We start from the raw sequence: 15,922 nt of genomic DNA, 5'->3' as shown, positions 1-15,922 counted from the left end.
ACTCTTTAGGAAGAAAGACGGAGTTTGGCTGTCTTTGAGAGATAATGGGAGGGCCTGAGCCATTGTTTATAGAGAGAAAAATATGCTACTAAGCTTGAATAGAAGCAGGTTAGAGGGAAAAACATGGAGCAGAGAGAAAGACATGAAGTAGAGAGGAGAAAGAGGGTAAAGCAGGAAGGAGACAAGGGAAAAGCAGGGAGGAGAGAGAAGAGCGTGAGGATTAGAGAGAGAGGCGTGAGCGGGTAAAGTTGTAAGAGAAACGCGACTCGAATTTGAGTCAGACTTGAATATTTTTGGCTCGATGGTTTGGGAGTAAAGTGATATCTTTTTAGATGAATTAAAAATTTTTACTTATTTTCTATCTTAATCTTTTTTTTTTATCATTTAAAAATATTACAATTTCGGATAGATCCAAAAAGGTAATTGATTACCGTAAAAACTAACTCATCTTATACGGCATATGAAGTACCATAAATCCAAAGCCATGTTATACAGGATTTTAAGTAACCCACCTATGTTATACGGTATTTTAAGTACCGTAAACCCACCCATGTAAGTACCATAAACCCACCCATGTTATACGGCATTTTAAGTACTTTAAACTCACCTATGTTATATGGTACCGTAAAAACTAACTCATGTTATATGGCACTCGAAATGCCGCAAACACTTTTCTCGTTTTGTTTATATTTATCTCTTTTATCCCTCTAATTCTTTTTATGTTTATCTTTTTTTTTTCTTCTTAATTTTTTTTAATATTTATTTCTTCTTTCTCTCTCTAATTCTTTTTTTATTTCTTCTTTCTCGCTATAAATCTCTATAACTCTCTTTTTCTCTCTAAGGAGATTTGTAGAACAACCTGTTTATATTTATCTCTTTCGTCTCTCTAATTTTTTTTATGTTTATTTCGTTTTTCTCTCTCTAATTTTTTTTAATATTTATCTCTTATTTCTCTCTCTCATTCTTTTTTAGGAAAATTTTATATAGAACCTTAATTCCTCATATTATTTCATGATAGATTATCTTTCCTTTTTTTTTTTAAGCGGCATAAAAAAATCTTTAAAGATTTTACCGTACCCCTCATCTTTTATCTCCCTCTTTTATTGACCATTAAAATTAACCCCAATAAATTTTTTTATACCATTTCATCCCAAATACTTTTTTAACTTTTTCTCTCTCCACCCATTAAAAAAACGTTTTTGGGTTGAAATAGTATAAAAAGATTCATTGGGGCTAATTTTCGTGAGAATAAAAGAGGGAGATAAGAGATGAAGAGTACGGTAAAATCTTCAGGGGTTTTTTTATACCGTTTGAAAGAAAAACATAATGAAGGTCAACTATAAAATAATACAAAGAATTAGGGTTCTATATTTTTTCTCTTCTTTCTCTCTCTAACTCTCCTCTCTCCAAGGAGATTTGTATAACAATGTGTGTGTACCTTACCCTCTCCTATAAAAACTCCCATCAACCCCATCTCCTATGAAAATTAGATTTATGCCGCAGCATTTGTTGAGTTGATGAAGTAGAGAAAGAAAGAAGAGATAAAGAAAATTAGAGAAAGAAATAAGAGATAAATATTAAAAAGAATTAAAAAGAAAGAAGAGATAAACATAAAAAAATTAGATAGATGAAAGATATTTGTATCGCATTGAAATGGCATTTGTTTGTTGAGTTGATGAAGTAAGTAGAGAGAGAAAGAAGAGATAAATATTAAAAAGAATTAAAAAGAAAGAAGAGATAAACATAAAAAAAATCAGAGATGAAAGATATTTGCATCGCATTGGAATGGCTTTTGTTTGTTAAGTTGATGAAGTAAGTAAAAACAGAAAGAAGAGATACATATTAAAAAGAACTAAAGAGACGGAAGAGAAAAACACAAAAAGAATTAGAAAGATGAAAGAGATAAATATTAAAAAAATTTAGAGAGAGATAGAGGGATGAAAGAGATAAATATAAACCGGAGAAAAATGTTTACGGCATTTTGAGGGCCGCATAACATATATAACATATTAAAATGCTTCATAATATGGGTGGATTTAATGTATCAGCTAATACCAATAAAAATCAAATACAAGCACATGCATTACATCAGCCAATACCGATAAAAATCATAGATAAGCATCCTCGCCTAGAGTTCACAAATTGTAAAAAGCTTGGCCTGGCAAAGGCCAGGCCTTGACGAAAAGTATAGAAGAAAAAACAAAGAAAAATTTTCAATTTCAAGCATGATCTTCCATTATCCAAGAAATTATAACACATACAGCCTTACATTAAAATACATGAAGGGGGGGTTCCAAATCACCCAAATAAAAATTGCGCAACAGCAGCTCTCCCCAAGGGCTACCTGAGATCCTCTTTGGATGTCTTCTCTCACAAGACCAACGCAGTCCCCTAACCTCCCGCTTAGTGGTGAACGCATCAGTTTGGGTAAGGATAGTCAAAAATTAGAACCCTCAAAGTTTCTTCAAAAAGAAACCAAAACAGCTTTCCCACTTGCCATTTTGCAGTAGACATAACAGTTTGGGCGCTGAATGAGGTTCAAACCTCTGAAGTTTCTCATAAGAGAAGGCCATCAACCTTGGTCCCCTGCCAATTTTTCTCATGTGGCCTGCATCAGCTCTTCTCTTGCTTGTTTGTGACCGGGATCATCAGAATTTGCTTGACCTCTTGTGGTTCCAATACTGTGTAGAGATGAGTTCTCAACCTGGATCAACACCTTCCTAGTACGATCCCCTTCCCGAAGGGGAAATATACGCTTTAGTTGAGAGCGATGGCAAACAATCCGTCCCTTGTTCCACCCACCGATGGAGAAGGATGGCGGCACCTGCTCCTTTACAAATGAGTAGACGGCCCTCGCCACAGGAAATCCACCTGCCTCTTTGCTCTTCTCTACAACACCTCGCCTATTATATATACACATCACCAAGAAGAAAAGCAAGTCAGTTATCATTAGCAGTTCAGATCCATAAGCTCAAAGACATTTCTATCCCCACCAGTAGGATCAATTTCGTGTATGCAACAAAACAACTCAGTGATAGATCTTGCTCTGCAATTTCTCAACTTGCAGATAGGATTGGGTCGGGCTGGGATCAAACCCAACCAGGAGGACATTTTCAAATATTGTTTCCTTATTTTTTATAATGTGAAATTTTTTAAAATTATTTCAAAGGAATTCAATTAAAAATAGAAATTTTAGAAAAAATAATAATAATGATAAAAGTATGAAACAACTCTATTTTCTATTAATGAAACAACGAAAAAAAAAATGATTTTACTAATTTATTATATTTTTATGACTCGAGTTTATAACTTCTTATAATTTCCTTGCAACTTTGCAGTTTAAGTACAAATATATTTCTTCATAACAATTCCAAGCCAAAACAAACGGAAGGAACAATGTTGAGATACAACAGACATTATCTTCACCTCAAAACTCAGTGAATTCCATCGACATGATTTCAATTGAAATCATTAAAAAAAGAGGTTCCAAGGAATCCATCAGCCGGAATCAAAATGTAATAATTTCAACAAAAACATCGCAGAGATTTCCTCTATGAAGATTCATGATAACATGTGGCAAAGCTTTATACTGGCTGCCTACCTAATGCAATCTACCTCCTTTACCAGGGGTGGGACAGGTTAAGGGAAAGTTTAAGGTCGTCACCCTTATTAAACTACCCTCCAAGCAGGTGGAATAGAAATTAACATGATAGGATCAAGACAATAAAATATATAAAATAAAATAAAAGATCAACTTAATATCAAATAAAGCATAAAAAATAAAAATAAAAAATAAATAGTAGGAATGGAATACATTTTGATATCAATAAAGACAATGAAATCCTTTTTCATCCCCACGTAAACAAATCTAGATCAACCACTGCTTTTTCGAAGAAACCATCTATTTGAATTCTTATTTGAGTTCCAATTCAGTAGGCCTATTTCTAATAGCACCTCCTTATTAAATATCTACCATTTTGGGTACCATAATCACATTTTTGTTTGGCCTATCTACCATTTCTGATGCCATATTCTCTTTTTTGTTGGGGCATCTATTGAATTGAGAAATAGATTTGATTGTACATCTCTTATAAGAAAACCTTCAAATAATTCAAGTGCAAGCATTTTGCTATCCGACATAGGCCCGTATCCCACGAACGATCGACAGAAATACTCCAAGACACCATCTTTGTCATACAATCCATATATCATATTAAATAGATATCATATTAGTGGCATATGATCAACTTAAACCAAAAACATAAATAAATAAATAAATAAAATAAAAGTCAGGAGTAGGGTCATACACAACTACGATGGATGCGAGTTGAGGAAGATCATCCCCATTTGCTAGCTTGTCATGCATGTCGTTCAGCCATATTGATAGAGCAGTCAGTGCACCCCCAACAGACATCCTGATCCATGAAAATTCAATTAAAAAAAAGAACTAGGAAATCAAAATGCCAAGGCTGAGAAAACACCTATAACATCCACTAAGAGAAAAGGACACATACACAAATACTATAAACAAAAGGGAAATGTTTCTGCACAAAAGTTTACTCCAGGTGCTGGTACTGCGAGAATTCATGACAATTGGATCACTAACCAACCTCAAGACGCAGATAGGTACTTAAATGGTAATTAGTACCCTCACATCTCAAACAGTATGCATTTCAATGGATGTAGAATCTTACTACATGGAATAGGCAAATTTCCTAAAGGAACAGTCCCCATAAAACACAACAAATGCTCCTTAGAATCCATGAAGAAGATATCACAGTTTAATTACCACTTAAAAAAGTTTAATTACCAAAAAGAACAAGAAAAGCACAGTTCAGTTAGTTTACCTGTGCACATCTGCAGACCACACAAGCTTGCTGTGTCGAAATAACTCAGGAAAGAGAGCACGTTTGGTTGCTTCACTGAGCACTCTTGCTGCACGAGCTTTCTGACCCAACCACCACAATGCATCCAACAGTGCATTGTAAAATCTCAATCCTGAACCGCATCCATCAGAGACAAACTTATCAAACACATATTCCACCATCTGCCAGTTAGAATCGTCATCATATTCTCCCTTTATCATTGTTCCAATAACTTGGTGAGCATTGGATGCTCTGTTTGTCCTCATTTCGTCCAATAGCTCATGTGCATCATCCAACCTAGACAGATTTTTCACCAATAATCAGGGAGGGTTAGACGTTAAAACTCAATGAGTGCTTCGTGTTGTAATGAATGGCTACTAATGAACAACTCATGTACCCAAAGGATAAAATATTGAGACCTTGGAATCACACAGACATGAGTCTAAAATGGCAACGAAGATGAACATCTGTAGGAATCCTAATATCGAAGGTTACTAGGCAAAGATTATAGCTAGCGCTATAATAGAACTTATTTTCTTTCTATTAGATGCTAAGAAGCGACTAAAATGATGCGAAACAGTAACCAGTAGCTGTAATTATCTTTTGCCATTACAAGGAATAAGAATGGTCAAAAATAGTAGGTCCCACTTAATGACACGTTCTTTATACTTATTTTTTAAAATTACTCCTTATCTATAGGCCCTAAACAAACCTGATCCTTACTTTGGATCCACTGAAAGCAAATACAATTCTGTCACCAGATTATACATTTGAATAGAATGGCAACAACAGAAGTTTGAATAACCTGAATCAATATAGAACAGACATTGAAGACATTTTAGTTACCCTACACCCATGAAACATTTAAATCAGATAAAAACTTGCAGGGAATCAGTAAATGATAAAAAAAGGATAATATCATCAATGCTAATAACTTCGGTAACACTTTCTCTAACAAAATGCCCACTTATTCGGCTAATGAATCGTATAAGGCCCCATGCGCATGTCCCTTTTTGCAGCAGCAGCGATAAAACCTATGTAACAGCTTGGCATGCCGCTATTCAAAGTGCAACTCAAGGAATGGAATCCTACTTATCCAGAAATCGCCATGAATGGATTCCCTTTTTGCCTTGGAGAATAGAAGGAAAAAGATCCATTTTGACCCCTATCACTAAAAACGTGGAGACTGTTGCACACATCCACTGGATTATGACTGTTGAAGAGTGCAAATTTTCACAGTTGCCCAGAAAGGCAACTAAAAATAAGGCCAGGATATGGCTACCTCGATGTCCAAACAGGGCCTAAATCTACTTAATAAAAGCCGATCCTATCGCTGACATTGACAAGGAAATATATGGAAAACAAATAGAGTCAGTAGCTACGGGATGAATCTATTTTTTTATTTGTTTCTGTTTTGGTCAACTAGGCCTTTGGTCTAAAAGTGAGAAACCCGCTTGGCAGTAAGAGTTCCAGGATTCCAACATCCCTATGAAAACTGTCATCCACCAAAAAACATATAATGTTATGCGCGAGACAATTTGACAACCATTTCCCAAAGCATATCCCACAAATGACTCGTGCAGCCAAGCCCAATGATATTTCACCCCTGCAGGAGGAGCTTCCATAGCTATCACAAGGAGCCAACCATGACCAACATCACTGGAGAAATCAGAACAACCTCCTCTGATAATGTAAATTTCACCCTAAATGCTCGATCAAACCTAGGGCTGGCAATGGACTCGAACCCGACCCGGGACCCTCCGGGTATACCCGACATGGGTCCAGGTATGGGTCCAAAATCTTGGACCCACGTATAGGTACAGGTCCTTCATAATGGACCTGAAGATTCGGAACCCGAAGTTTGCCACCCCTTTTGAGACCTACCCTCCATTTTATAGCAAACCCCCTCACATTACCTCTCTAAATCTTTCGTTGTGAGACTAAAAGATTTTCCCAACCCACAAAACAACAACAATTTTCTCTCTCTCTCTTCAACCCCTCGGTAGAGGTTATCGATCGGCGCATTGATTGGGGAAACAGGTATAAATGCTCGCAATGAAAGACGGAAGGGTTTGCTGGGACTATTACTGAAATGCTATTTCTTTCAGTAAGAATGACCAAAGTACCCATACTTTGTATTTTAATAAAAAGCCAAAACTATATGTAGATGGGGTAACGAGTTATCAGAGTTTCCTTTTTGCCCTCAGATTAGTTAAGCTTTCCCTAAATTGGCCCTAATTTGCGATCAAAAAGAGGGTAACGTGGATTGGAATTTTGGGGGAAGGAAATTAGTGTTGTAGATTCCCATAAATTTTCCCAACTACCATCAGACAAATTTAAGATGGTTTTCAGAAATTCGTGGAAAACATATTTAATCCAATATCATTTGGGAAGCTTACTAACAAATGCGTGCCACTCATTATATGGAATGATGGGGTCCCCTGCCACCTACAGAGAAGTATGAAGTGATAAGAAGAGAGAGAGACTGTTGCCTATAAATAGGAAGATTAGTCTCACATCGATGGGAACAGAAAGAAAAGAAATAAGTGGGTCGCCATCTATAAAAGCAAAGGCAATGAGGTGCTTGGGGCAAAACGATTTCCAAACCCCCTCATTGGCTAGTGTCGGGTACCGGTCCAGGTCCCGAGTCCAAAATTGCCCATCGGGTACAAGTACGTTCAATTTGGACCCGTTGGGTCCAGGTCCAGGTACTTAGAGTCTATTTCAGGTCCGGGTCCGGGTCCGGGTCCGGGTCAACCCATACCGGATCCGTTGCCACCCCTAATCAAACCCCGGCGATCAAAGTAGTACTTCATTCCTAGATTATGTAAACATGGAACTCCAAAACACCAGCACACGAGAGAGATTGCTGATGTTATTTTTAAAATACATAAATCAATAAGACAAAGATTATTGATGTTCCCACCACAATATATCTCTTGATACATGGTACGCCAATACATAGACTAGTGGAACAAAACATATATGCCCATAAAAGTGTAGCATGGATTCTAGGCACGTATTCTACCATGTGAAGATTGGGGAGAAAAAGAATCACATGTAACAAACAACAGAAATACACTTCATTTTTGGAAACCAATTACAGCATGTATTTCTAGAATACGTGTTTTCTAGGGATCCTGGATAACTTAGTCTGAAACTCCCTACAGAACTTTTCCTGAACATATATAGCCTATGGATATGCTATTTGTTTAACCTTTTTAAGGCAAATCCCAAAATGTGACTCTTTCTCAGCTGGAATACTGGGCACACAAGCATAGCATAACACTAACAATAAGTCCCATGCAATTGACAAGTTGATGTTATAGAATCCCAAAGATGATGCAACTGCATCCCCAAAGCGACTGGACCATCAAAAGTGTACACATTAAGATACAAATTTCAATCTTTAAATATTTCTGATTTAAAGCTCAAAGATACGTGTAGATTATCAATATTCATCATCATCATCACAGCCTTTTCCCAATTAATTGGGGTTAGCTACATGAATCCTAGTCCGCCACTCTGGTCTATTTAAGGCCATACCCTAAGTGAGGCCACAAGCACCATACGTATAGATTATCAATATTACAAAGTGTAAATGATATCCAGTACATAGCTTTTGGCCAGTTATTGTTTACAACAATGGAAACAAAGACCGCATATTTGAACAGGTTTAGAATGAAACTAGGAAAAGAGATCCTATTGCCGATCGTCAGAGACAAGCCATTGAGATTTCCCAATAGCTCCCAAGTTCTCCATCCGACAAACTAGCAAAATGCCTCAAAAGTAGCAAAAAGCACTAGTCTGTTTTCTCATAACTTCAAGCATACACACATCGGCACCAAAACACACAAACACATGCACATGTGGAAGAAGTTGCTTTAACAATATATCAGTTTCTTTTTTTTTCTTTTTTTTCTTTGGGTGTTGGGGGGGGGGAGGAATTAGTAACCAAGGTGTTATAACAGACACAATTGGCACACAAAAGCAGTGTGAATCATAAAAGTTTTATGCTCAACCATAGCCGTTTCCTCTGCATAATATTGCATAGGAATGATACAGTGTACTCCTAAATTACAGTACCAGTGAAATATACATTCTACATGGAACTTTTCTAATGCTATTAAAAATACAAAAATTTAACCTGTGGTTCCATGTAGCAATAAAGTCTGTTTTGGTTCTAGTAGTCTCAAGTTAATGGGACATATCTGATGTTCGGTTTCTTTGAAACTCTTTGACATCAACAATATCAATAAAAGCATGAGCCTCTTGCATTTCAGTAACTATAATAGATAAATAAGGTAAAAGGAAATCAGTAACCATAAATGAAACCAAAGCAGAGATCCTGCAACAGCCCACTTCAGAAGTGTACTAAAACTAATAAGAATCAATACACATACTGACCTGTTACTCCTTGCAAAAACTGAGAGCAACAAACAGTAGGAATCGACAGTAGGCATTGCGCCAGACTCCTTAATTTCAAGGAAAGTTTCTCTGCTCTCCTCAACTAGACCAGCCGAACAGTAAACATACAAGATCGCCTCCAGAGTTCGTTGATTTGGGCTGCATCTCACCTTCTGCATGTCCACATATGTCTTCAAAGCTTCTTCATACTGCCCACCCTGGCTAAATGCTTCAATCAGCGCATTGAATGATTCGTCATTTCTCTGGACATCTGCCTCATTCATGCGGGAACAAACAACCTGGGCCTCCTTATAAAGCCCCCCTCTGGAAAACATGTTTATAAGAGAGTTGTAGGTGTCAATTGTTGGTACGCTCCCGATTTCTTGCATTGTATTAAAAGCGACAATTGCTTCCTGTATTAAATAATCGTCAAACTCTGAAATTTCTCTTTACCTTAGGTTACATCATAATCAGCACAACTAAATGGCAGCTGAAATTCTTCAGTAATTTAGGATTTCTTCTTGTACAGAAGGGCTGTTCATAACTTTGAAAATATACTTGCTTTGTAAATTGACTTCTTTGTTGTTACAAATATCGTGTCTTGTTTGACAAATAAATGCACAAGTAGGAAAATGACACTCTTACAACCAGGGATAAATAAATTGATTACTCAGGATCGGCCTCACCCAAATAACTTGGACACAGCAGGGTGCCAGGTCCAGATGGAAAAGGCCAAAATACAAGTGAGTCTCACCCAGTCCCAACCCCCCTTTCAATTTTATCCAGAGACACGGCCGAGTAGGTGGATGACTCAGCCTCAGGTCCCAGCATGTCCGAGCCCTAAGTCCTTGTTTTAAAATATTGGTATAACAGCAGAATGTTAATTGTGTTGCTTGTAGTATGGTGCAATGATCTAGATCTGCACAAGAATAATGAAGATTGGTTACATTATACACTCTAGCATGTTGAAATTCCCATTTCTCTAAGATCATCCCTCTAATACCCATAGTTTAAAAGGCTGCACTTGCCCCTGATGAGCGTTTTGCTTGTTACAATGTGATTTGTGTCAAAGAAGGTCCCACTCAGTCTCCCAAGCAATATTGGCCTTGCAGCATGTCATAAGGAAATAGAAGAAAACATTTATGAGAAGGACGCTTCAAGAATAGGGATCACAAAAGGATCCTGAAGGTTGCATCACCTTGTCTTCTACCACTTATCTAAGAAGACTTAGAGGAGGGCTCCAAAATAAATAGGAAGAAGAGGGTGGTAATGGAAAGCTGCCAACGAATAAGATTTGAGCAAGATGAAATGTCTAAAGGACCATAGAATGGGAAAAAATGCGATGAATTTCATTTGAAGAGTACCAAGGTGTAACAAATAATGTGAACCAAATTCAGTTCCCAATTCAAGGGGATCAAGATACAGCTCATAATGCATAATTGAGTTTGAGATTGATGGCAAGAATGATCCCTTCAAATCCAACTTTCCTTTTGTTTTCTTTAAGCTTATGGATAGGAAAAGAATCAACATGCACAGCAAGCTGGTGAAGATATTCTGTGCAAGAAATAATGCTTAGTCTTAAGTGGGGCTAAAAGATTTGGATCAGGATACATCTCCCAATGGTGGAACCAAGATGACAATGAAACCCATCACCTCCCACTGGACGGAGATAACATAACCAACCATCCCAGATTATCATAGTAACAGTAGCTTATGTAAAAGCATGCATTGACCAAGCCTTGTTTCTTAGATCTAACTTAAATAAGTCTAGAAAAGGTTAACAAGTTGAACTTTTTTTGTTAACCATGCCAACAAGGTTAACACATTCAACGGGCCTGGAATTTGGAGTTATATGTGGTAATGATACGGTATACTATATGTGACTAAAGATATTGGAAGTGGGTGGAGAGCTCATATACTGCTTTTCTGGGACTTTGTATTGGAGTTCCCAACTCTAAAAATAAGCGGAAATGAGGTAGTTTTCTTGAAAAATGATGTCATCCTTGGGCAGCAAAAATACACAAATCAAGTCTACTGCTCTACTCTTCCTAATATCCATTCTTAGAGTAGCTGGCCCATGCATTGAGACATGAGACACCATTAAAAGTTACAAAAGGATTTCGCCTGTGGAGACAAGGGTGTTAGAAGACTTAAGATTCATTTGGTCAAAGTTGAGGCTGCATTCAAACCTACTAAGCAGAGAGTTCAGACATCAAAAGAGGTGCCAAGAAAGAGTTGCTTGCTAACAAGACCTAGAGATGAGAAAATAAAGAGGGCAATAGTCTTCGGGTGAGGTCCTTGTAGGAACAAACTTTTTTTTAGTAAGAAATATTTGTTGGTGTGTTGGATTGGGCGTGCAGCAATGACTATGGAGGGATTCAAACTAGCAACAAACATTGATGCATTTACAAGGAATAATGGCTTGCGTGGGCATTACATTCAACATTTCAAGGAGCTGTGTTTTGCATTAAGATTTCTTAGAAGGTTTTGTTTGTGGTTGAACAGATGGTGCAGGATTGAAGCACTAGGAATCAGCACCCATGGTTGAGGTTCATTGAAAGAAGTTAAGATAAACATGTAGCATTGTTACATGGAGGAGATGGAAGCGTTAATTGGATGCATCCCCAAAAGGGGCATCCAAATGAAGAAATAGAGGGGTACCATAAGCTTGCCAAGTAGTCTATATGGGACCAATGGTTTGCGAAAAGAATAAGTTTTTCTAAAGTCATAGAATTAATTCCCAAGCTTTTCTTTCTATTGGCTTATATCGATAATTTCAACTTGTGTCATGTTCAAATACATGCGAATAACTCCAAAATGTATGTCATGTGCACATGGAAGCATATGAGTGAGTGGATAAACCACTTATTTGGGCAGCTGTCATTCTCCTCCTCGGTGTTTCTTAGGTATTTCTAGAATCATTTAGTAGCAGATGTCTAAGGTTTTGCAATATAGTCAAAATCTGAAGCTTGAATGTATCAAATCAAGGTTTTGAATTTGGGGATCATATGCCCATCTGGTTCAGCTATCACTGCCAAATTACTTCAAGATTCTTGAGTTAACATTGAATCACAAACCAGTGAAAAAGAAAAGCAAAACTAACCACTTGCCAGGAAAAATCCCACCAACAGAGATAAAAATGAAATGAGGGAAGAGCAGAATGGATAAAAATGTGAGAGAGATTGAACAATTAGTACCTCATAGAGTGCGGCCTGTCCAAAAGCCTCAATGACTCCAGTGTAAGCCTTTGCACTCGGGACAATTCCATTCCCCTGCATATGCAACAGTATCCGCCTCGCATCTCCATGGAGGCCACCCTTTCCGCAAGCATATATTAAGCCCTCATAAGTCTCCATGTCAGGCTTCACCTTTTCCTCAATCATATCATCAAACAAGGTGACCACCTCCCTAAAGTACCCTCCCTCTCCAAAAACCCCGATCAACACATTATAGGTGGCCGCATCAGCCTCAGTGCCTCCCGCCTTCATCTCCAGGAACAGGCCCCGCACCTCCTCGTACCGCCCATGCCTGCCATACAAGTCAAGCAACAACCCATAGGTTGATGCATCGGGTGCGCAGCCCGCCCTCTGCATCTGCCGAAGCACAGCCACTGCCTCCTTCACCGATCCTGACCTAGCATGTGCTTCCACCAAGACATTGTATGAAGGCACATCTGGTGGATTCCCTGATGACTCCATCTCAGCAAGCAGCTCCGATACCTTCTCAAGATGTTCAACCTTCTCAAAAGCACTCACGAGATGCTTGTGTGTCGCCACATCAGGCAGGACACCAGCCTCATTCATCGCCCGGAAGACGGTCTCAGCCTGGTCAGAAAGGCCCCGCGATGCGCATGCACTGAGCAACGTATTGTACGTGGCGATGTCCGGGCGCACTCCATCATGCCGCATCTGGGCAAACAAGCCCAGCAAACCTTCCCACTCAAGCCCTCCCCTAGCACAAGCAGCAAGCACGGTGTTGTAGGTCAGGACCGTGGGTGCAACTCTCTCCCTCTTCATGCGCCCAAGGAGGTGGAGGGTCACTTCATGCTGGCCATTGCGGCCATAGGAATTGATGAGTGCAGTGAAGGAGAGGGCAGAGCGGGGGACACCTTGCGTCGGCATCTCCTCAAAGACCTCGGAGCACTTATCGAGGAGGCCCTCGCGGCCAAGAATGCCGAGCATGAGGGCATAGATGGGCTCATTGGGCTTGCACCAGAGCTGGCGCTGCATGTACTTGAAAAGGCGGAGGGAGCGCTGCCAGTCAGAACGGAGGGCAAACTCCTTGAAGACAAGGGCAAAGTCGGCGAGGGAGAGGCGGTTGCGGAAGGCGTCGAGGCAGCGCGCAATGCTTCCTCGAGGAGGTAGGCTGCTCAGCTTGTTGATGAGGGTCTCCACGTCATAGCTGTACTTTCCTTTCTCCACCGTCACCGAGGGGTTTCCCAACACCATCTCTTTCGGCTTCCCTCGAACAGCTGCTGCTGCATGGCCACCTCCTCCTCCTCTGTGCAAGAAAGGCAACCTTCTTTGAAGAGGAGAGGGTCTATTGCTATTGTGTTTATGGAAAGAAGTGGAAACAGGGAAGGAGACATAGTGGGTTTTGCTACTACTGTCGGAGCAACAGGCAACATGCTTAGCAGATGACAGGAATGTTGATGAAGATGAGAAGGCGCCAGCCATTCATTTGATTTTGCTTCCTTTCCCCAAAGGATGGAGGAATGGCAAATGCTTCCTCCTTTTCCTAATTTGATTCAGAGAGTTCCAAGTCTTTACTAGAAATGGTAAAGTACTAAATTTTCAGGGGTCAAACACATTCAGTTAGAAACCAAATATCCTTCGCTAGAAAGGAAACTTAAGTTTTTTCACATAAGTACCATACAAAGTCCACTGAACTCAATCCCCGAACCCTAAATTTTAAAACTTTCAGGGTGAATTCTTGGCAGAAAGTGGTTATTTTCAGATTGTTTTCACTCACCAAATATATGTTACCAGTGTTCTGCAGTTTCTCCATAAAAACTCAAAACTAACCCCATTTCAGAACCCTAAATTTCGAAGTACTTATGTCCAAATCATCTGTCAAACATAACAGTTGTTTTGAGTTCTCATATATGGAATTTTACAACGTTCGTGTTACAGTCTATACTTAACCAGTGAAAACAACAGTAGCTGTAGACTTTCACTGAAACCATGAAACACACCCAATTTCAATCTCAAACTTTCAAGTTCTTAAGCTTGCAATCTTACCCAAAATTGTTCACTCTTTTGAAGCTTTTCTCTAGGGGGAGGAATTGAATTAGAACACTAAAACAAACCCCATTTTACATTAAACGGGGGGTTCAATGTTTTACCTGGAAGATGAAGGAGCAGCAAAACCCAGCGCAGAATATCTTGGAGTGAGAATATGCGTGCCCATCAATGGAAAATGAGTGTTTTCTAATTTTTCGTTCTTTGCCAAGAAGGATTTTGGAAAAGCACGCAGGGCCTTATCTGAGAGCAGCAAAATGGCGCTGGCAACATGAGCTTAGCCTTGGCCTCAAGTTGTAGATAATATCATGCGAAAATTAAGTAAATATCCATTTTAATTTTCATTATTATCGAAATGTCAAATCCTTTCCTACATTACTGGCGTGACTGTTTTTTCCGCTTCACGTTATTTTTCTAAAAGGTTGCAACCTTAAACGATCTAAATTAAGGCGCACCTCCAAATTTTATCAAAAATATATAATTTTGTGTACAAAATTCTTAGGATTATCTCAAAATCTATTTTCATATCTAATGATAAAATTGTAAATAAAATCAAATAGATATATGAATATAAGAAAATCTTTAAAATAGACCGTCTAGATAATGTGTTGCAAGATACACTTTTTATCGGACTCAAACAAATTTATTTTTCTTCATATCCATACATCTCGATGTCAAGATGATCAATTAGAAGGTTTTTCATCATTAAAACAACATTTTCCAATGGATTTTTTAGGTGATCTTTAATTCTACATCTTAAGGTTTAAGGTTGCAACTTTATATAAACTTTTTCTTTTTTAAAAAAGGTCATTTTTACCCTTTTTCAGTTTTTCAAAAACCGAACTTTTTGAAATTTCAGTTTTTTTAATTTCGAATTTTGAAAACTGAAAATTAAAGTTTCTGTTTTTCGTACAAAAAAACCCAATTTAAGGTGTTCTACAAGCATATAGGAGTATTTTTCTTGTTATTTTAAATTTAGGGTTCCAAAAAAAAAATTTCCCCCAATACAGAGCTTTTCTATCCTTCTATATAGTATTCCACAATCTTGAAGATATTTGCTCTCAGTCTTGTCGTGATTGGTACCTTTTTTACTCTTGTTGTATACTGTTGATTAATTTTATCATAATTAATACAATATTTTATTTTTGTATTAATATTTGTTGGGTATTGATGAAGCAAACTTTTTTTTGGGTAAATATTATTGAAGTTGTTTATTTGTATTAATATTTGTTTTTTATTTTGTGTTTGTATTAATATATGTTGTTTTGGGTAGTTTATTGAACAATTGATTTATTTTATGCTACATTATGTTGATATATAGTAGTACACTATATTGTATTTATTGTTTTGGGTAGATATTGTTGAACTTGTTTGTTTATATTAATATTTGTTGTTTATTTTGTGTTTGTA

General features: G+C 38.0%; 1 protein-coding gene across 5 annotated transcripts; it reads right to left on the bottom strand.

Moving 5' to 3' along the window:
• Positions 1-2,096: 2,096 nt before the first annotated feature.
• On the bottom strand, positions 2,097-14,791 carry PTAC2 (plastid transcriptionally active 2). 5 transcript variants are annotated; one of them, XM_011624717.3, is made up of 6 exons: positions 14,617-14,791; positions 12,470-14,009; positions 9,273-9,685; positions 4,848-5,162; positions 4,308-4,415; positions 2,097-2,903 (listed from the first exon to the last, which is right to left on the bottom strand). In XM_011624717.3, exons 2-6 carry the CDS (start codon positions 13,946-13,948, stop codon positions 2,600-2,602), a joined length of 2,619 nt encoding a protein of 872 aa, XP_011623019.1. In that variant the 5' UTR covers positions 13,949-14,009; positions 14,617-14,791; the 3' UTR covers positions 2,097-2,599. The 5 variants fall into 5 exon arrangements, 4 of the variants coding, with proteins under 4 accessions (XP_011623019.1, XP_088729709.1, XP_020522408.1 ...); XM_088873583.1 differs by having other exon boundaries at positions 9,273-9,596; XM_020666749.2 differs by having other exon boundaries at positions 12,470-13,772.
• Between the last annotated feature and the right edge of the window lie 1,131 nt (positions 14,792-15,922).

This window comes from Amborella trichopoda, chromosome 8 (assembly GCF_054954075.1).
Source record: "Amborella trichopoda isolate Santa Cruz 75 chromosome 8, AtrichopodaSantaCruz75HAP2 v2.0, whole genome shotgun sequence".
Taxonomy (NCBI): domain Eukaryota; kingdom Viridiplantae; phylum Streptophyta; class Magnoliopsida; order Amborellales; family Amborellaceae; genus Amborella; species Amborella trichopoda.
The sequence above is the reverse complement of the archived record's forward strand: the minus strand, read 5'-3'. Positions and strand labels throughout refer to the sequence as shown.

Bases quoted from the DNA above. Each gene is read 5' to 3' on its own strand.
- PTAC2 (XM_011624717.3), bottom strand. From the start codon at position 13,948: ATGGCTGGCGCCTTCTCATCTTCATCAACATTCCTGTCATCTGCTAAG. The intron at 4,416-4,847 runs GTAAACTAACTG...TTCATGGATCAG, and splicing joins TGGTCTGCAGATGTGCACAG to GATGTCTGTTGGGGGTGCAC. The intron at 2,904-4,307 runs GTATGACCCTAC...TATATATAATAG, and splicing joins CTCGCATCCATCGTAGTTGT to GCGAGGTGTTGTAGAGAAGA.